The sequence below is a fragment of the Diaphorina citri genome, unplaced genomic scaffold (genome assembly GCF_000475195.1).
Source record: "Diaphorina citri unplaced genomic scaffold, Diaci psyllid genome assembly version 1.1 scaffold298, whole genome shotgun sequence".
Classification (NCBI taxonomy): Eukaryota; Metazoa; Arthropoda; class Insecta; order Hemiptera; family Psyllidae; genus Diaphorina; species Diaphorina citri.
The window spans coordinates 140299-162435 of NW_007377733.1; the positions used below are offsets into that span (position 1 = coordinate 140299).

At 35.6% G+C, this 22137-nt stretch overlaps 4 protein-coding genes across 5 annotated transcripts in view; 1 reads left to right on the top strand and 3 right to left on the bottom strand.

The window, feature by feature from the left end:
• The window catches only part of LOC103507220, a 56294-nt gene extending 54621 nt beyond the window's left edge, over positions 1-1673 (bottom strand). Inside the window, exon 1 of the mRNA XM_026822141.1 lies at positions 1414-1673. The gene's annotated coding sequence lies outside the window, so the exon portion shown is untranslated. The remainder of the gene's footprint in view (positions 1-1413) is intronic.
• Positions 21-10762, bottom strand: LOC103507221 (myotubularin-related protein 2-like). The gene is made up of 4 exons (XM_026822142.1): positions 10620-10762; positions 5126-5269; positions 4405-4604; positions 21-121 (listed from the first exon to the last, which is right to left on the bottom strand). The coding sequence occupies exons 1-4, from the start codon at positions 10760-10762 to the stop codon at positions 21-23; spliced, it is 588 nt and encodes a 195-aa protein (XP_026677943.1).
• LOC103507216 lies at positions 1934-18613 on the top strand. 2 transcript variants are annotated; one of them, XM_008471667.3, is made up of 2 exons: positions 1934-2190; positions 17824-18613. In XM_008471667.3, the coding sequence occupies exon 2, from the start codon at positions 17912-17914 to the stop codon at positions 18512-18514; it is 603 nt and encodes a 200-aa protein (XP_008469889.1). In that variant the 5' UTR covers positions 1934-2190; positions 17824-17911; the 3' UTR covers positions 18515-18613. The 2 variants fall into 2 exon arrangements, with proteins under 2 accessions (XP_008469889.1, XP_017298716.1); XM_017443227.2 differs by lacking the exon at positions 1934-2190 and adding an exon at positions 15697-15788 and having other exon boundaries at positions 17922-18613.
• Positions 18614-20656: 2043 nt separating this feature from the next.
• Positions 20657-21867, bottom strand: LOC103507215 (CCHC-type zinc finger protein CG3800-like). The gene is made up of 2 exons (XM_008471665.3): positions 21599-21867; positions 20657-21284 (listed from the first exon to the last, which is right to left on the bottom strand). The coding sequence occupies exon 2, from the start codon at positions 21265-21267 to the stop codon at positions 20818-20820; it is 450 nt and encodes a 149-aa protein (XP_008469887.1). The 5' UTR covers positions 21268-21284; positions 21599-21867; the 3' UTR covers positions 20657-20817.
• Positions 21868-22137: the final 270 nt, after the last annotated feature.

Genomic DNA, 22137 nt, shown 5'->3' on the forward strand with positions numbered 1-22137 from the left:
AGTTAGTGGCTATATTGAATTTAGTAGTTCAGGACTAAAATTAGTGTTAGGTCTGGAGCACACGTTAGGCCGGTAGCATATTGGAAGCGTAATCGCGCGAATTTAAGTAGAGCGTAGTCGCCTGAAAAACCAAATCTATGAAAATGATAGATGATAGTACTTAAGTCTAAAGAGAGTCTCTGTCATCTTCACAGGTTTGGTTTTTCAGGCGACTACGCGCTACTAAAAGCCGCACGACTACGCGTCCAATATGCGATGTGCCTTACGGTCGCCGGTAAAACGTAACACCAAACGACGTACACAAAACTCACAATACTGGACTCTCTGTATCAATTGCCAGGAAATTCGAATTAAAATATAAATTTCGAACTCTACTCCAGAGGCATACACACTACTGAGCATATTTGAAGCAGATTTTTTTTTTTTCCAAACTCAGAAGGAAAAGGTCAAATTCCTATTTCGACGCCTCTCATACGACTGAGATATCTTGGCGCTCGAATAAACTCTCAACCGTCTGAGTAATCAGACCGTCTGATTACTCAGATCAAAGCTGAGAGCCTTTTCACAAATTTTATAGATTTCACAGAATTACGGGGTCCCTTTTAAATATTGAGCCACTGGTTTTGCCTCAGCTGGCTTCATGGGACTAAGTACATCCTGTATTGCAAGCACTGAGCTGATAAAACATTGGGTCTGCTGGGAATCAAACCCAGGACCTCCAGTGTGCAAGCTTGGTGTGATGGCATAAGTAGTTTACAAGCTACAAGATTATAAACTGCAAGGAAATTATTTAAAAAATCCTCAAGTATTCAGCACAATCATTTGCTCTTGTACACCTTCCATTTCAGAAATTAGGCATTGATTTTAAACCATGGAACCAAGGATACGCAAGCCAATACCTAGAAATACAATACCATACCCATGGATCTACTTCATCTAGTCTCATAGCTTCTTGTTTACCTATCAATTTTGTCATGTTTTTCAATATCCTGAGGGAGTGCAGGTGTCAATACTATGTGAACATTGAATTATAGATCCAGGAGTAGGTAAATGAAAGGTAGGTACAATCATTTAGCCTTGGATGTGGTGATCCATGACTACACTACTGTTTACCGTGCAAAAGTCTAAAAAAATAGAGGATAATTGCCTTTTTTAAGTTAAGAGAGATAAGTTAAGATAGGTAAGTTAAGGTTTCTTACTTTTATACATCATGCAGAGATCATCTCACAAAACTCTCTGAAGTCTGAAGAGTACAATGAATCCAACAGTTCCTACCGATATTGCTAGCGAGGCAGATTATGTCATATAAAGGAAGAAATTTCAATTGTGTTGAGCATAAATGCTTGTCAAAATGTCCGCAATAGAGGATAATTGCCTTTTTCAAGTTAAGAGAGATAAGTTAAGGTTTCTTACTTTTATACATCATGCAGAGATCATCTCACAAAACTCTCTGAAGTCTGAAGAGTACAATGAATCCAACAGTGGTTTTTTCTTGAGGCAGGATTAACTTCACTTCTGAAAATCTACAACTCTTCTGTAACCTAATCTTATCACTCATTCGAATGTGGTAATTAAATAACTATTTAACTAAACAAGAAACAAATTAACAAATATACCTAAGCAAGTAATCAAAAAAACAAAATTTATTTTAAATTTGAAGTCTAGCACAAATAAAAGAGAGTGAACATTTTTTAATTTTTTTAGAAACAGAACTTTACTGTGTAGCAGTGTACCGTCCGTACCTCCGTACCATTCTACCATTTACTGGTAGACTGGTACCATTTTTGGAAGAGAGGCGAAGAGTGGTACCATTTTTTGTGGGAGGATTTCAAATGGTGACTGCGCATTTTTCAGGCCGAATTTTCGCTAAAACTCTCCATTTTAGGAGCGGGAATTTTCAAAATTGAAATTCTTCAGGACAGAAAAAAAGAGAGTAGAGAGCAGAGCAGAGAGGAAAAAAAGTAAATTTTGAATTTTACTTCTTTTTATAAATTTTATCATTCTTTTTTTCATTTGTGAGGAAGTTTTCTCGACCCAGTTTTTCTATTGAAATTCGTGTGAACTACAGGATATTTATTTCCATAGCTATTTTCTCCTATTGATCCAATATTCTCTATTCTGTACATCTCTACCACTACATATCACTGATAACAAGACAGAAGGCCCTGATTTTCAACATTAGAAGAGGTGGTAAGTACCTATACCTATGAGGTATGTTAATAATATTCACCTAATCTTTACCTAGTTAGGTTACCCCTTTCAGTGTCTATGACATGTTGAATGTAGTAGTTATCAATAGATCACTCATGTTAAGTGACATTATACATGGTTGGTATCTGGAATCTGGATGGATGATCAAATGGGACATACATGCTACTGGCCATTTTGGGGTACATTTAGCTTTTGTGAGGGAACTTGGGCGGTTTTAAATTCAAGTAGAGCTAGGTGACTTCATCCCTGATTGCCTAGCCTTAGAAGAATAAAGAGGGTGACCCTAATACAGTCATCAAAGAAGCACTTTGTTTCTAAATGAAGACCTAGGACTTATAACTTGATTTTTAAATCAATGCATAGATCTTCTTATTAGTAAATATGTTTATATTAGACATCCTAGGTTATAAAGTTATGAAATAGGTAACTACAAAACTTATTACCTTTATATGATACAATGGATATCTCATTATACCCCGGTTCGTTTTATCTTGAAAACAAAAACACACCTAGCAGTTAGAACCGGCGCGGCATTTGGCGTTACTGGGGCCCAGTCCGTTATCCGCTCTACTCGACGTAGCTTAACCTAAGTGACCACGGGAGCCTCAACTTTCCCAATTATATTTGCTGGGTGGAGGTCGGTTTCTTTAGTGACTGCCAAGGTAGTTTACACTAGGTATTATTAAATTTCTATTGTAAAGCTTCAAGGGGAGCCTGTCTGCCTTGTAAGCGCTAGGTTGCGGGTTCAATTCCCGCCTGGGGCGAACTTTATTCTAAACAGATAAGGTTCGTTATCAGAACGGGTGGCTTTCTCCTATCCTGTCCTCCCACAATGCTGTTGTAAATCTTATTGGTCAGAATGGAGCACAGGTGAAGAAAATAGTGCATGAGAAATATGCAGGTAACTTAGTAAAGCGCAAGAAATTTGTCTCCAATGCCGATTACTTCATTAGAATTGTATCTGCATGGAGACAGGAGCTGACATCAAAAATTATGTGTGATATAAAAGCTAGTAACCTACCTCCTGTCTTTGCCAATGCTCTTTCAGAGAAGTGTTCTCATTTTCTAATCATTGCATTCAAATGGATAAGAGACAAGTGGCAAGAGTGTCCTGATGTTGTAGATATAAACTTGTTTATATTTCAGTTTCATCTTTTGCATTGGAATCTTGATGGAACTCTGAATGAGAAGAATACCTACATTAATCATTTGTGTTTTGTACTAGAAAATGATGAAGCTGTTATTGAGACCATTAAAACTAGGTATTCCACAAGCTATTCTTCTATTTTGAAACTAATTATATTACAGTTTAAAATTAGAATACATGAGCATTCTAATAAGTTACAATTCTTGCTCAAAAAACGTTGATATACCTGTATAGGTTCTTGATTTATTTACTTTCTTTCTTGTTTATTTGTTGTAAATCTTATTATTTTTTGACTTTTTGTGTTGTTGTTTTTTTTTTTTTTTTTTTTTTTTTTTTTTTTCCCCCCTTACCCATTTTTTAAATATTTAATAAATTTTTTTAATTAAAGTATTTATATCCACAAATTGATGATTATCCAATAATAATCATTATTAATCATTGACTCAATGATCATGTATGAATAACAATATTATAAAATTCAGATATTAAAGGGAACTTTCCTTGTGTGATAAAAAAGGGAAGGTTTTTGTAAGCCAGTGTAATAAAAGCTGGATTTACCAGCAATAAAATGTGATATCTAGTTTGTTCAGAATCTAATATTGGTACTAAAAAAATCAATGTCAATTTATTGTCTATTTTTAAGTTAGAAACTTATTCCACCAGATGTATCGAGAATTATTGTAGTAGCTCATTGTTTAATCCCTGGTTCTGTTAGAACAATCACGGCTAATGTGCCCAGCCTTCTCTCTTCGATGTCGGGACGATAAGACCTCCGTTGTTACAGTTCCCTCTATCAAACCTCTAAAAAAAAAAAAATCGCCTATCCTGTCCTGACTTCGGGACTATAACATCTCCATTGTTACAGTTCCCTCTATCAGACCTCTTGAATAATAATAATAATCTCCTATGCTGTCCTCCTTCTCCCTTCGATTTCGGGACGATAAGACCTCTGTTGTTAAAGTTCTCTCTATGAAACATTTCGAAGAAAAAAAAAAAAATAATAATAACAATAAAATAAGCCTGTTGAGTAATTGTAATTGTAACACTGACCTGAGCCCTCATACTAGGGTTCCATCGACAATACAGTCCCTTCCACAGTTTGATATGCCTCATGGAGGCAATGGGCTCCAGCACATGCAGCTGAGGGAAGTACAGAGGATTCTTGTACAAATCTAGAGAGCTATTGATATACGACCACAAGGAAACTGTACGCTGCTTCATGTTCTCTTGATTTCTTTCTCGATCACTAAAAAATAATAAAATTAATTTATAAATTATGATTACCTTCATTAATTACCTATAATTATTTATTTATAAATTTCTGGCTGGGGGACCTTGAATAGGTAGTAGACCAGCTCAGTCTGGCTGGAGGACTTTACACTGGGAGTATACCAGTCTGAATTTCCCTTGCTAAAGAAATTGCAAAGGTTGAGTGCGAAGGGCATCCACTCGCAAAATTTGTAGCCAAAACCAAATGTCAGTCCAAAGCAATCACTCTAGGTAGGACTGATTGAGAGGCTGACGAAAAACACCGACCCCGTCTGAACACGGGAAAAGGCGAAATAAAAGAGGCAAGCATTTAAGCATGTTTAACAAAGTTAAAATTCTTTTTTCCTTCTTTTAATTTGTAAAATACTTACCTAGGAGGAAGGAATTTCAATTGTGTTAAGCATAAATGCTTGTCACAAATGTCGTTCCCCGCTTAATGCACTAAGCTAAATTTTATGACTTGACTTGGACTTGAACTAAGTCAAGTAAAATACTTACCTATTGAACAAGAAGGTACCAAAGCGACACGAATACAAATGGTCAAGAATGGTGATGAGGAAATGTTCATTAAACTCAAACGCATGTCGAAACATAGTGGTCACTTGCCATACTGCGTCTATCAGTTGTAAAAATACTGGCGATCTAGAAAAAAGAAAAAAAACGTGAAATAAAATAATAGAACAAAAACATGAAATAAAATAATAGGTAGTGATAGTGCTCATTTATACCTTAAATTTAAAGACCAAATAAAAAGTGATCAATAGCGTCATTTCCTAAAAGTGCAAAACAGGCACAAAAACACCTACTGAAGCAAGCTGACCAAGCACCTCAATGAACATTATTGTGTCTCTTATCGCCCATCTAATAGACAAACTAAGGGATGGACAATATGGTAATAGCGTCATTTCCTAAAAGTGCAAAACAGGCACAAAAAACACCTACTGCTGAAGCAAGCTGACCAAGCACCTCAATGAACATTATTGTGTCTCTTATCGCCCATCTAATAGACAAACTAAGGGATGGACAATATGGGCATGATACGACAGACCACGATAGTAGTTCTATTTACGAAATAGAAACGGCAATGAAACTTATGAAACACTCTTCTATTTTCCTTTATGAGATAAGATAAGAATGCTCAAGACTCTTTGCATTATGTCCTATCTGTGCATGAAAGGGTTAGAGGTTAGAATACAGATCTAATGATCAATTGGTCCACTCCAAAAAAAATACAAAGCATTCAAATTTCAAATTTTGTGGCCAATATTCGAGCTTAGCTTCCCGCTAAATTGAAGGAGCAAAAAGCCCACACTCAAAATTTTAATTTTGTCCGACACAGCTGGCTTTCTCCTATACATCTTCTCTCTTGGATTCCGGAACAAATTATACCTCCGTTGTTATAGTTCCCTCTCTGAAATCTCACCGAAGATTTTAGGTAACTCTCCTTTAGGAATGAGATATTCCTTTTTACTTTCCTTATCGGATAGGATCGGGTCGGAGATAGGAAGGAAAGTAATGTAATCGGGTCAAATTTTCGATGGTCAGTTTTTAGTGCCAAAACACGTTTTGAGGTCCCTAGTTTCAGCCTCCCCTTTAGGGATGAGATTCATTTTTTTGTTTTAATTTTAATGTTTGACTCCAAATTATCCTACTTGAGAATCTAATGTTACAACCCATAAATCATTCCATCACGTGTTAAGCTTCGTCTCAATAATCTCAACACCCAACGTGTTGAGGTGGGGATTTTTTTTTTTTTTTTTTTTTTTTTTTTTTGGGGTTTGGTTTGGCATTCTCTGAATCTCTAGAATCTCTAGATCGATATCAGTATCAACAATATCTCGGATACAGTTTTCGATTTGATACACACAACTGATTCCCGAAGCAGGAATATCATTTACATTGAATGAACCAAGTTGAACAATGAACTTGATACCTATACCAGCTACACCTTGACAATTCTCATGGAAAAAAATTGAATTCAAATAGATAAGGTATGGACAAGAAAACAAAAGCAGGAAAAGAGAGAAGAGAAGGATTAGGTGAAAGGATACAATAAAAGATGAGGGAGAGAAGAGAAGGGAAGAAGAGGGAGGAAGGGGGGAGAAAGAGAGAGAGAGAGAGAGAGAGAGAGAGAGAGAGAGAGAGAGAGAGAGAGAGAGAGAGAGAGAGAGAGAAATTGAATTAAAATAGATAAGGTATGGACAAGAAAGCAAAAGCAGGAAAAGAGAGAAGAGAAGGGAAGAAGAGGGAGATGGGGAGAACAATGAAGAGATGGGTGAAGAGGGAGGAAGGGGGGGAGAAAGAGAGAGAGAGAGAGAGAGAGAGAGAGAGAGAGAGAGAGAGAGAGAGAGAGAGAGAGAGAGAGATGGATGGTGCAGATATGGAGGAATAGAGAGGGAGGAGGGAGAGAGGGAGAGAGAGGGATGGATGGTGCAGATAGGGGAGGAATAGGGGAGGGAGAGAGAAAGAGAACAAACAAAAGGTACTAAAATCATGTGAGCCTTGCAAGCCTTGATTATTTCATGGGACCATCAGGATACCACCATGCAAGATTGCAATTGGGGAGATATCAGAGGTGAACTATGCAACAACTTTGTTTTATTTTAAGTATTTATTATTTTTTTTTTCTTTTTTTTTTTTTACTGTATGTCTACAGAAGCCTAAGGCAAAACGTAACACCAAAACTCACAATACTGGACTCTCTGTATCAATTGCCAGGAAATTCGAATTAAAATATAAATTTCGAACTCTACTCCAGAGGCATACACACTACTGAGCATATTTGAAGCAGATTTTTTTTCCAAACTCAGAAGGAAAAGGTCAAATTCCTGTTTCGACGCCTCTCATACGACTGAGATATCTTGGCGCTCGAATAAACTCTCAACCGTCTGAGTAATCAGACCGTCTGATTACTCAGATAGGGAAGTCGAAATTTTCTAAAAACCTAGTTTCCACAACGGATCTAGAAATCCTATGAAGGTTTCTAAAATTGAAATCCTAGAGTAAGTTTTTGTAAATTGTAAATTTTACTGACGCATATATGTAGGTATACATTTCGTAATAAAGAGATAACACAGAGAGTGACACACCTTCGACAAACTAGACCCAGAATCAGTTTACACAGAAATAATATGAACTTGGATCAATTTAAGAAGGTCAAAACGATGATGGTTTTGTATTGAATCGAATGTTTATAAAACCAAATTCCCAAATTGGTATCTTATGCCGTCATTTAAATTAAAATATGTAATGCACAGAATCCTCATTGATAAGGCGGTAGATTCCTACAGTTCACCATCTTTAGTTGACTTTGTCCAATAATAATTAGTTGACTTTGCAAAACCACAACAATATGAGTATTAAGTATATCTTCTTGGAATGGACCCAGACTTCAAGGAAGAACGTAACACTGGAAAATACTTCTATTTCCATCCGTCCAACTTGGCATCACTAGGAAGAAACAAGATTTCTCATAACATACAAGATGTCATCACACAAGTCGGTAGTTTTTCCCCTTCTTCCTTTTCCTCTTGATTTTCTTCTTCTCGTTTTACTCCTCCTCCTCCTCCTTCAGGGTTTATAAGCTTTTCCCAGAATGAAATTCCATGACTTTTCAAGAAAATTTCCATGAATTTTCGAGAAAATCAGGGGGCGGAGGTACTTAAAAACCGGTAAGATTACCCCTTCATTTTAATAAAATATGCAATATACAGAACGTCAATGAATATGAGAGGAATAACGCAGGCCGTTTATCGAAAATTCTTGATATTTAGGTAAGTAATTGGAATATTTTTAATTTTTGACCGGGTGGCCAATTCCATGATTTTTCCAGGTTTTCTTTAGATTTTCACGATTTTCCATGACTTTTTGGCCGATTTTCAGATTCCATGACTTCTCCAGGTTTTCCAGTTTCTCCAGGTCGCGTATAAAACCCTGTCCTTCATTCATTTTTTCTCCTCCCCCTCCTCCTCCTCTTCCTCTTCCTCTTCCTCTTCCTCTTCTTCTTCCTCTTCCTCTTCCTCCTTCTTCGCCTTCTCCTCCTTCTTCTCCTCCTTCTTCGCCTCCTTTTAAACTTCTTCCATTTATTCTTCTTCTCGGTTTTTTCGCCTTATTATTAATCCATGTTGAGCTACGTAAACAAATTTTCCTCGCGAAGCGATGTTAAATAAAACCCGATTAGACCAGCAGTGCTTCTACATAAGTACATAATTACACATGTATTTAATGTATTTATTATGATAATGACATAATAAGTTAATAAGGTGAGTTTAATGCCTAAGGCAGTCACTACCATCGTAACATCTAACCCTAGAGCTAAGTACTATCTCTCTGTAATTCGCGGCAGTATTGAAATAAAATAAAATTTCAGGCTTCACTTGGGATCAAACCCTTTTCCTTTCGTTTACCAGATCGCCTCCTTTTCAACTTCTTCCATTTTTTCTTCTTCTCGGTTTTTTCGTCTTATTATTAATCCATGTTGAGCTACGTAAACAAATTTTCCTCACGAAGCGACGTTAAGTAAAACCCGATTAGACCAGCAGTGCTTCTACATAAGTACATAATTACACGTGTATTTATTATGATAATGACATAATAAGTTAATAAGTGACAAGGTGAGTTTAATGCCTAAGGCAGTCACTACCATCGTACCATCTAACCCTAGAGCTCAGTATCTCTCTGTAATTCGCGGCAGTATTGAAATAAAATAAAATTTCAGGCTTCACTTGGGATCAAACCCTTTTCCTTTCGTTTACCAGACGATCGCCTCTACCGATATTGCTAGCGAGGCAGATTATGTCATATAAAGGAAGAAATTTCAATTGTGTTGAGCATAAATGCTTGTCAAAATGTCCGCCTAATACACTAAATTGTATGACCCAACTTGGACTCGAACCACCAACCTCCAGATTCAAAGTCCACCGTGCTAACCACTACACCACTGAGGTTGGTTAGATTATGTCATATAATTTTAATTTTACTTTACTCATTCAAAATTCAAGTCCCCTCCCAGTCTCTATTTAGAGTCATCTGACTTGCAATGTCCCCAATATAGCTAATCGTATAACATGGCTGCAAATATAAATTCTTGTTCTTGAGCAGAAAATAAAAACAAGCAAGGTCGTAGCATTATACCCAAGATCAATAACCGACTACCTACGGAATTCACCTAAAAAATGGTGAGATAGATAATCATATTTGGTGTCCAATATCCTTAAGAGATGTGGTGTCGTGAATCCCAATTCTTAGACTGTTGTGTTCTAAGATTTTGTTCATAGAAACTAATTTAACAAATTGAGGGAATATTAACCTGAAGGAAACTAGGAAACTATACCTATTAGGTAATAATTTAAGGATTTTATTCATTATTCAAAAAATTAAAATCGTGTTTGAATAATTCAGAAACCAACTTGATTCTTTTTGGGGATTTTTAACAACATTCCACCAAAGCTGTTTTACCATAAAGGGCCTGAACAGGGTTCTTGCATGAACAAGCTTTAGGGTTTCTCATTAACTGATCTCAAATTGATAGGAAATGAGAACCCCTGTAGCTCTAATTGAGAGACTGTAGACCCCTGTTCTTAGAGAAAAAAACGTCTAACCTTAACCCATTAAATCACCCCTTTATTGAGGTGTTTGGTTTTGTACGCAAAGTCTTTACCTAACACGATAAGTTTGGCAGCTCAACTTTTGGCTACCCTGTATATTGTATGTTTGTTTATATGTATTGATAAATAAACAAACCCAAAAATGATAACACAGAGGACATCTCCCAAATTATAACACATCAAGTTTTACTCACAAGATAAAATAGTAGAGCAACACTCAAGTGGTTAATAGTATCAGGTCACACTTTATACCACTCCCTCGCCTAGCCTCGAACCAATGATGCCAGGTTAGAAGACCACCATCCTAACCACTTAAATTCATCACTCGGTATGGATCAATTAAAGAGATGAGTTTTTATTCTAAATGACGTAATGTTAAATCATACATTGCATAGAATGACATGGTCTCGTTCTTGAAAATATTGGTCATATCTGACAGACTGACGTGTGTTGAGGACTTGAGAGATATTGGTGTTGTATTAGAAGACCACCATCCTAACCACTTAAATTCATCACTCGGTATGGACATAATTAAGGATCAAGGATCCATATCAGAACGGTCTCGTTCTTGAAAATATTGGTCATATCTGACAGACTGACGTGTGTTGAGGACTTGAGAGATTCTGGTGTTGTATTAGAAGACCACCATCCTAACCACTTAAATTCATCACTCGGTATGGACATAATTAAGGATCAAGGATCCATATCAAAGGATCGTATCAGAAGACTATTGGAATCTGCGTAAAATGAGTGCTTTTTTTATGGGTTAAAAGGCCGAATCATGAAAGCAGAGTACCTAAGTACTAATATGATATGAAAGAAAATCTAGGTACCTACCTTAACAGATAACGAACCTGCCTTGTAGGCACCATATCGCGGGTTCGATTCCCGCCCGTACCGACTATTATCCTAAGGAGATAATGTTCGTTCCCGGGACAGCTGGCTTTCTCCTATACATCTTCTCTCTTGGATTCCAGAACAATTATAGGTACCTCCGTTGTTATAGTTCCCTCTCTGAAATCTCACCGAAGTTTTTAGGTATCTCTCCTTTAGGAATGAGATATTCCTTTTTACTTTCCTTATCGGATAGGATCGGGTCGGAGATGGGAAGGAAAGTAATGTAATCGGGTCAAATTTTCGATGGTCAGTTTTTAGTGCCAAAACACGTTTTGAGGTCCCTAGGGCCTAAATCCAAGTTTCATCCTCCCCTTTAGGGATGAGATTCATTTTTTTTTATTTATTTATTTTAATGACTCCAAATTATCCTACTAGAGAATCTAACGTTACAACCCATATATCATTCCATCACGTGTTAAGCTTCGTCTCAATAATCTCAACACACAACGTGTTAAAGGTAGGGATTTTTTTTTTTTTTTTTTTTTTTTTTTTTGGGGAATTCATGTATGAATAACAATATTATAAAATTCAGATATGAAAGGGAACTTTCCTTGTGTGATAAAAAAGGGAAGGTTTTTGTAAGCCAGTGTAATAAAAGCTGAATTTACCAGCAATAAAATGTGATATCTAGTTTGTTCAGAATCTAATATTGGTACTAAAAAAATCAATGTCAATTTATTGTCTATTTTTCTGTTTTGTCCCGTTCTGTTCTGTGTATAAGTAGTATTCATCAACTTTGTCATCAGATTTTTATTTCAGCTTTTTCTATAAATTCAATATAATTAATAATTACATAAATATCTCAAACCATATTCTTAATTTTTGTTTTAAATTATATTTTACTAACACACAATTAGCTCTTTTGGTAAGCAATGTAAGATTAACTACCTGAAGACTATTGAAATCTGCGTAAAATGAGTGCTTTTTTTATGGGTTAAAAGGCCGAATCATGAAAGCAGAGTACCTACTAATATGATATGAAAGAAAATCTAGGTACCTACCTTAAAAGATAACGAACCTGCCTTGTAGGCACCATATCGCGGGTTCGATTCCCGCCCGTACCGACTATTATCCTAAGGAGATAATGTTCGTTCCATGTCATCAGATTTTTATTTCAGCTTTTTCTATTAATAAATTCAATATAATTAATAATTACATAAATATTTCAAACCATATTCTTAATTTTTGTTTTAAATTATATTTTACTAACACACAATTAGCTCTTTTGGTAAGCAATGTAAGATTAACTATCTAGGAAGCACATCATCTTGAGCCAAATCTGTACTTTTCAGGAACAATTTCATTGGTTACTAATAGTGCAAGGGACAAGGAACAAAATATTATAAGAGGCAAGAGCAAGAAACAAAATATTGGATGTAAGATGTAGGAATTCCTTTGAGATCAGGAGGAATGCTGAAATAGGTATTCAGGTATAATTTTGTTTACACCTTGAGAGCTATACCCAGCTGATGAATTCCAACAAGAACAAAATGTGTCTTTAAAAAACTCAAAGGTGTCCCAAAATCATAAAGAGGAAGAAGTAGAAGATAAGATAATTTTTAGTTTTTAATATATGGTACTAAACCATGTTTATTTCAAATAATCTTGACTCCTCCAGACAAAGTGTCTCTCCACATGGCAATTTCAATCACAATAACTTGGGTAGGTATATAAATGTCTGGGACATTGAGGGGGGGGAAATTGATTGTTGGTTATCATTAATTTTTTGGACCCCGTACTTAACAAAATAATAGGGGAGGAATAGAGAGGGGAGAGAGAAAGAGAACAAACAAAAGGTACTAAAATCATGTGAGCCTTGCAAGCCTTGATTATTTCATGGGACTATCAGGATACCACCATACACCATACAAGATTGCAAGTGGGGAGATATCAGAGGTGAACTATGCAACAACTTTGTTTTATTTTATTTTATTATTTTTTTTTCTTTTTTTACTGTATGTCTACAGAAGCCAAATGCATTTCACCATCAGTCTGAAGACCCAGGAGTTCAGTGGTAGGTAGTCATCTAAATTTTTACTGCAACTTTTCCCAATCTTTTTTGGAGTCAGTGTTACCCTCCTTTATATTTTTATCCCTCCTAACCCTCCTATCTAAAGTCTCCTCCCTTCTCCATCCCTCTTCTCTCAAGTCTTCTTCAACCTCATCTCTCCACCTCAGTTTTGGCATCCCTCTCTTTCTCTTTCCCATCTCCATCATTTTTCTCTCAGGTTTTTTTCAAACTTATCTCTTCACCTCAGTTTTGGTCTCCCACTCTTTCTCTTCCCCCTGAATGGTTGGTTTTATATTTCTTTTTGTACCTATACAACTCTCATCTTTCCTCTCTACATGCCATCTAAGTAATGATTATTAGTTGAAGTAAAGCTGAGAGCCTCTTCACAAATTTTATAGATTTCACAGAATTGCTGGGTCCCTTTTACATATTGAGCCACTGGTTTTGCCTCAGCTGGCTTCATGAGACTAAGTACATCCTGTATTGCAAGCACTGAGCTGACAAAACATTGGGTCTGCTGGGAATCAAACCCAGGACCTCCAGTGTGCAAGCTTGGTGTGATTGCACAAGTAGTTTACAAGCTACAAGATTATAAATTGCAAGGAAATCATTTAAAAATCCTCAAGTATTCAGCACAAACATTTGCTCATGTACACCTTCCATCTCAGAAATTAGGCATTGATTTTAAACCATGGAACCAAGGATACGCAAGCCAATACCTAGATATACAATACCATACCCATGGATCTAGGTACTTCATCTAGTCTCATATCTCATAGCTTCTTGTTTACCTATCAATTTTGTCATGTTTTTCAATATCCTGAGGGAGTGCAGGTGTCAATACTATTTGAACATTGAATTATAGATCCAGGAGTAGGTAAATGAAAGGTAGGTACAATCATTTAGCCTTGGATGTGGTGATCCATGACTACACTACTGTTTACCGTGCAAAAGTCTAAAAAAAAATAGAGGATAATTGCCTTTTTCAAGTTAAGAGAGATAAGTTAAGGTTTCTTACTTTTATACATCATGCAGAGATCATCTCACAAAACTCTCTGAAGTCTGAAGAGTACAATGAATCCAACAGTGGTTTTTTCTTGAGGCAGGATTAACTTCACTTCTGAAAATCTACAACTCTTCTGTAACCTAATCTTATCACTCATTCGAATGTGGTACCTAATTAAATAACTATTTAACTAAACAAGAAACAAATTAACGAATATACCTAAGCAAGTAATCAAAAAAACAAAATTTATTTTAAATTTGAAGTCTAGCACAGATAAAAGAGAGTGAACATTTTTTAGAAACAGAACTTTATACTTTACTGTGTGTGTAGCAGTGTACCGTCCGTACCATTTACTGGTACCTGGAAGAGAGGCGAAGAGAGGTACCATTTTTTGTGGGAGGATTTCAAATGGTGACTGCGCATTTTTCAGGCCGAATTTTCGCTAAAACTCTCCATTTGAGGAGCGGGAATTTTCAAAATTGAAATTCTTCAGGACAGAAAAAAAGAGAAAAGAGAGCAGAGAGGAAAAAAAGTAAATTTTGATTATTTTGAATTTTACTTCTTTTTATCAATTTTATTTCTTTTTTTCATTTGTGAGGAAGTTTTCTCGAAATGTCGACCCAGTTTTTCTATTGAAATTCGTGTGAACCACAGAATATTTATTTCCATAGCTATTTTCTCCTATTGATCCAATATTCTGTACATCTCTACCCACTATCACTGATAACAAGACAGAAGGCCCTGATTTTCAACATTAGAAGAGGTGGTAAGTACCTACACCTATGAGGTATGTTAATAATATTCACCTAATCTTTACCTAGGTAGGTTACCCCTTTCAGTGTCTATGACATGTTGAATGTAGTAATTATCAATAGATCACTCATGTTAAGTGACATTGTACATGGTTGGTATCTGGATTAGGGTTGCCAACCGTACGTTATTTCCCAGAACAATCCGTATTTTTGTCAAAAATCAAATGTTCCGCCTGAACACACCTTTCTTCCGTTTTTTTTTTCCAAATCTATGGAAAATTCGGGAACTGACTAATAAACAGAAAAAATTACAAAAAAAAAGTTTAAAAAAATAGGTAGGTAGGTACGTATAAAAAGATAGGTAGGTACGGTAAAAAGATAGGTAGGGAGGTGCATGCCTTTGTTCCGGGTAAAAATCGGGAAATCCGTATTTTTTCACCATTTTGCTAGTTTGTACTGTATATGCCGAAAAAAAAGTTGGCAACCCTAATCTGGATGGATGATCAAATGGGACATACATGCTACTGGCCATTTTGGGGTACATTTAGCTTTTGTGAGGGAACTTGGATGGTTTTAAATTCAAACTTATAACTTGATTTTTAAATCAATGCATAGATCTTCTTCTTGCTGCTGGTAAAACAGATACTGAAAACAACCAAATGTTGCCAAGGGGAGGTTTTTGATGAGACTCTAACCCCCAGATGTTGAAAAGTTTATTTCAGTATTTTCAGTCTATTTATTGGGGTAGAGGCCCGCCTACTTAGATCAAAAAATGTTTCTTCTTTTCTCAGATTTGCTACTCTAAGCTTTGGTTGATGGTTACTACATCCATTTGGCACTGGGCAGGGAACTTATTCCTAGTTTCATACAAAATTCAAGATGTCTAAACCAATTAAAAGAAGAAAGAGAATGAATCCAGCCTCCTTACAAGAACTCTGCTTCCACAATGCTGAAGATGGCCTATGGATAGTTTTAGCGAACAGTTCGATTAAAAAAAAAAAAAAATATATCTTATAGGTACCTACCTAATATTCTTTATCCATTGTGTAATCCCGATCCCAGATTATTCACGATTATCTATTGATTTTTAAACTCGACTTTATCCCCGACCTGAAAGAGAAATGTAGGTACCAACGATAGGTAATGTAGGTACCTCTAAAATGAACAAAAAAAAAACTTGGAAACTTTTACTGAAACAATAATATAAAACTTTAATAAAATAGGACTTATAAAACTTTGAATAAAATGGGACTATCTGCTTTACATAATATCTGATATCTGTATTTGAAAAATGTCGCATTATGTCACTACGTTACGAGTTATTTACTTATGTACTTTTTTTTTTATTGAAAACAAATCGATTGTCGAAAAAAAATTAAAGTGCAAAATATTATAAAAGTGTATGGAAATTAGGCACTTGAGATACTATTCCAATAGGTTTAACATGGATTTTTTTTCTGGTAGACAACAGATAGAGGGCAAAGCCAAATAATATTTTTCTTACGTATTAGTTTTTTATTGAAGCTATTAGAACGGTCGTTGATAGAAGAACAAATATGTGTTAACAGAGTATATGGTTCCTATCATGATGAAATTCTCTAGATATGAATATGAGATGCAAGGCGAGTAGGTGTGCTCACAGTTCTTGGCATTCTGGCTTTCAATTCTTTGCGAAAAGATGGCCTATGGATAGTTTTAGCGAGAAGTTCGATTAAAAAATAATATCTTATAGTTATAGGTACCTACCTAATATTCTTTATCCATTGTGTAATCCCGATCCCGGATTATTCACGATTATCTACTGATTTTTAAACTCGACTTTATCCCCGACCTGAAAGAGAAATGTACCAACGGTAGGTACTCTAAAATGAACAAAAAAAAAACTTGGAAACTTTTACTGAAACAATAATATAAAACTTTAATAAAATAGGACTTATAAAACTTTGAATAAAATGGGACTATCTGCTTTACATAATATCTGTATTTGAAAAATGTCGCATTATGTCACTACGTTACGAGTTATTTACTTATGAACTTTTTTTTTATTGAAAACAAATCGATTGTCGAAAAAAAAATTAAAGTGCAAAATATTATAAAAGTGTATGGAAATTAGGCACTTGAGATACTATTCCAATAGATTGTTTAACATGGATTTTTTTCTGGTAGACAACAGATAGAGGGCAAAGCCAAATAATTTTAATTTTTCTTACGTTTAATTAGTTATTTATTGAAGCTATTAGAACGGTCTTTGATAGAAGAACAAATATGTGTTAACAGAGTACATAGTCATCCTATCCTATCGTGATGAAATTCTCTAGATATGAATATGAGATGCAAGGCGAGTAGGTGTGCTCACAGTTCTTGGCATTCTGGCTTTCAATTCTTTGCGACATTCCTCGGATGATTTGTCCAGTTGTTCTTTCAAAACCAACAATTCTCGAGTTCTTTGGTATATTGGGTCCTGAAACAAAAATGTATTTTTAATATTTATTTATTTTTCTCATTATATCCCGGTTCGTTTTATCTTGAAAACAAAAACACGCCTAGCAGTTAGAACCGGCGCGGCATACTCCATCAAAATCTTTTCTGACAGTCAAGCGGCTATAAAAGCCCTTGAAAACAACCAGACAAAATCCAAACTTGTCTGGGAATGCAAACATCTCCTGAAAAGGCTAGCAGAAAGGAACAGGGTGAAAATCACCTGGATTCCTGGACATGCGGCCTTTGAAGGAAATGAAAAAGCTGACGAACTTGCCAGAGCAGGATCGTCGAGTAAAATGATCGGTCCAGAGCCCGCCATAGGCATCCCCAAATGCCTAGCAAAAATGGTGGTGCAAGACTGGATCAAAAAAGAACATATCAGGATCTGGAATTGGGGTAGAGGCTCCCCTACGTAGACCAAAAACTTTTTCTTCTTTTCTCAGATTTGCTACTCTAAGCTTTGGTTGATAGTTACTACATCCATTTGGCACTGGACAGGGAACTTATTCCTAGTCTCATACAAAATTCAAGATGTCTAAACCAATTAAAAGAAGAAAGAGAATGAATCCAGCCTCCTTACAAGAACTCTGCTTCCACAATGCTGTTGTAAATCTTATTGGTCAGAATGGAGCACAGGTGAAGAAAATAGTGCATGAGAAATATGCAGGTAACTTAGTAAAGCGCAAGAAATTTGTCTCCAATGCCGATTACTTCATTAGAATTGTATCTGCATGGAGACAGGAGCTGACATCAAAAATTATGTGTGATATAAAAGCTAGTAACCTACCTCCTGTCTTTGCCAATGCTCTTTCAGAGAAGTGTTCTCATTTTCTAATCATTGCATTCAAATGGATAAGAGACAAGTGGCAAGAGTGTCCTGATGTTGTAGATATAAACTTGTTTATATTTCAGTTTCATCTTTTGCATTGGAATCTTGATGGAACTCTGAATGAGAAGAATACCTACATTAATCATTTGTGTTTTGTACTAGAAAATGATGAAGCTGTTATTGAGACCATTAAAACTAGGTATTCCACAAGCTATTCTTCTATTTTGAAACTAATTATATTACAGTTTAAAATTAGAATACATGAGCATTCTAATAAGTTACAATTCTTGCTCAAAAAACGTTGATATACCTGTATAGGTTCTTGATTTATTTACTTTCTTTCTTGTTTATTTGTTGTAAATCTTATTATTTTTTGACTTTTTGTGTTGTTGTTTTTTTTTTTTTTTTTTTTTTTTTTTTTTTTCCCCCCTTACCCATTTTTTAAATATTTAATAAATTTTTGAGTAGACCAGCTTAGTCTGGCTGGGGGACGTTAAACAGGGAGTATACCAGCCTGACGTTCCCTTGCTAAAGAAATTGCAAAGGTTGAGTGCGAAGGGCATCCACTCGTAAAATTTGTAGCCAAAACCAAATGTCAGCCCAAAGCAATCACCCTAGCTAGGACTGATTGAGAGGCTGACGAAAAACACCGACCCCGTATGAACACGGGAAAAGGCGAAATAAATGAGGCAAGCATTTAAGTATGTTTAACAAAATTAAAATTCTTTTTTCCTCCTTTTAATTGGTAAAATACTTACCTAGGAGCAAAGAATTTTAATTGTGTTAAGCATAAATGCTTGTCCAAATGTCGTTCCCCGCTTAATGCAATAAGCCAAATTTTATGACTTGACTTGGACTCGAACTAAGTCAAGTAAAATACTTACCTATTGAACAAGAAGGTACCAAAGCGACACGACACAGGTAGGTTATTTAAATAAGACATACTTTTGCTAGCTTTGTAAATGAGATGTGATTATTTTGACTAATATTTATATCTCATCACTAGGTAATGATTTTCAAAATATGTATTGGAAAAGATGTTCATCATTACAACCATCTGATTTACATACACAATACAGCAATATGGATGCTGTTTATGTGCCATTTCAGAGCAATTAAATTGCTGTTTAAGATAAGTACACCTTGAAAACCATTTCAGCCTGACAAATACAAATTATTATGAGACCTCTTGTTGGTCTTGTAAGTTTTCATTGTTACTCAACTGAAAGTAACATTTAACCAAGGGTATCTGTAAGTTACATAAAAGTGACCTTTGATCTGAATTTACTTGGCAGCAAAGAACAAAATTTTCTTCATCCAACCAGATTGCTAGAATCAAATTTACTCACTTCTTACTACTTTCTGTTACTATGCTTTGAAATGAAAAATTGGTGACTCAAAATTCACCTTCGAAATTACAAGACTTTTCTAAGAACAAAGGTCCCTTTTATTATTATTTATTACAATTATTTTATGTTTGTGGATTTGTTATAATTTGACAGTATATTAGATAGACACACATTTTCTTTGAAAAACTGTCCTGTTGTAAACTCAGGAAATGTAAATTTGTTGGTCTGTTCTTTTTCTTAAAACTTTCAATTCTGGATGTTGGTTTTGTTAATGGAGTTCAATAGAAATTTATTTTTCAAAACCTGTTTATGTGATGATCAATTCTTTGTGGGTTTTGAATCTAGGTACATACCCTCTGTGGGTTCTCAATGAAATGGATACTGAGAAGCTTTGTAGGTAAGCTTGGAAGATATGACTATATTCTCAATAAAAGAGTTACTGAGGAGCTAATTTTGTTATTATTTATTTTGTTAAGTACGGGGTCCAAAAAATTAATGATAACCAACAATCAATTTCCCCCCCCTCAATGTCCCAGACATTTATATACCTACCCAAGTTATTGTGATTGAAATTGCCATGTGGAGAGACACTTTGTCTGGAGGAGTCAAGATTATTTGAAATAAACATGGTTTAGTACCATATATTAAAAACTAAAAATTATGTTTGTCTTCTTCCTCTTTATTATTTTGGGACACCTTTGAGTTTTTTAAAGACACATTTTGTTCTTGTTGGAATTCATCAGCTGGGCATAGCTCTCAGGTGTAAACAAAATTATACCTGCATGAATACCTATTTCAGCATTCCTCCTGATCTCAAAGGAATTCCTACGTCTTACATCCAATATTTTGTTTCTTGCTCTTGCCTCTTATAATATTTTATTCCTTGTCCCTTGCACTATTAATAACCAATGAAATTGTTCCTGAAAAGTACAGATTTGGCTCAAGATGATGTGCTTCCTAGGTAGTTAATCTTACATTGCTTACCAAAAGAGCTAATTGTGTGTTAGTAAAATATAATTTAAAACAAAAATTAAGAATATGGTTTGAGATTGTCTTATTTAATAACCTACCTGAAAGAGTTTCAACCATTAACAGCAAGTTGGATGTTATTAGTGCCAATGTAGTCCCCCTCAAGGAGGATGAAATGAAATATAAATATGAGTTCAGTATAAATAAAATATCTTATCCTATCTGGATCTGGGAGTTAGAAACTTGTTATTCCACCAGATGTATCGAGAATTATTGTAGTAGCTCATTGTTTAATCCCTGGTTCTGTTAGAACAATCACGGCTAATGTGCCCAGGTTGTGAACAACTGTAGCAAAGCTTATCAGCAGCAGTGCAGTCCCTTGCCCAATGACCTACCACATTACATTTGTAACATGACACCTGCTGATAACGTGAATTGGAATCCCTCTCTGTGCAGTCTCGAGCAATGTGTCCAGGCTTTCTACATGTGTAGCAAGTATTTTCATCTGGATTTTGCTGACAATCTTTAGCAATATGTCCTGCACCATTACATCGGTAACATCTGTCCAACTCTTCTTTGCAGTCTCTTGCAAAATGCCCTGATCTGTTGCATTTGTAACATTTGGAGTCCATTCTAGGGCGGCTATTTCTCTCATAGCTACCACCTCCACTTCCTCTATTAGGGCAGTCTCGTTGAATATGCCCTGCTTTGTTACACTTGTAGCACACTGAACTGCTCATCTTGATATGTTTAGTCACTGGAACAAAACATAGAGAACAAATTAGTTAATTGAAGGTAAAAAGCAATAAAACTGTGCTTCTACGCTGATAGCCACCACTCTGAAGATTTCTGGGCTTTCACACTCATGCCTTCAGACTTTGTTACTCTTTCAATGTGAAATGAACTCAAGTACCTAACCTATAAAATGATCTACCACAGCACCAAATTCCCAAGTTCAAACCAATCAGACCGAGTTGGCTTTCCATAAGTCCTTGTCTCACAAGTCAAAGAATTTACCTAGGTACCTCAATGATGACCTACAACTTACAGATTACCTAACTTGCCACTTACCAGATATGAGTTGAACTTATTCCGCCGGGAGTCCAAGAATGCCGTGAAACAGGAGCGGCAACTTCTCAATGAAAACTATTACGTACACCTTCTATACGGAGTAAAACTGTTCTTGCTTGAAGTAAAGATCTTTATTGCACGTTACCTAATACAATTCATTTATCCTTGCGAAGTTGAGAACGCTAAATTTCCATTTTCCTTCGTGGTAAAAGAAAAATTTCAAAATTTTCAAAGGTTTTAAAAATAGAGATGCTTCAGCTTCACATTTACAGTGTTGCCAGAGCATAGAAATAGAAGTCGACCATGACTGAAATACCGTACATCTGAAAAGATGGCCTATGGATAGTTTTAGCGAGAAGTTCGATTAAAAAATAATATCTTATAGTTATAGGTACCTACCTAATATTCTTTATCCATTGTGTAATCCCGATCCCGGATTATTCACGATTATCTACTGATTTTTAAACTCGACTTTATCCCCGACCTGAAAGAGAAATGTACCAACGGTAGGTACTCTAAAATGAACAAAAAAAAAACTT

What these genes read in the sequence shown, in the direction of transcription:
- LOC103507215 (XM_008471665.3), bottom strand. Translation starts at nt 21,267, where the DNA reads ATGAGCAGTTCAGTGTGCTACAAGTGTAACAAAGCAGGGCATATTCAA.
- LOC103507221 (XM_026822142.1), bottom strand. Translation starts at nt 10,762, where the DNA reads ATGTCCATACCGAGTGATGAATTTAAGTGGTTAGGATGGTGGTCTTCT. An exon ending in ACCATGTCATTCTATGCAAT is followed by an intron (nt 5,270 to 10,619) that starts GTATGATTTAAC and finishes TCTTTTTTCTAG; the next exon opens with ATCGCCAGTATTTTTACAAC. An exon ending in TAGTATGAGGGCTCAGGTCA is followed by an intron (nt 122 to 4,404) that starts GTGTTACAATTA and finishes TTGGTTTTTCAG; the next exon opens with GCGACTACGCTCTACTTAAA.
- LOC103507216 (XM_008471667.3), top strand. Translation starts at nt 17,912, where the DNA reads ATGTCTAAACCAATTAAAAGAAGAAAGAGAATGAATCCAGCCTCCTTA.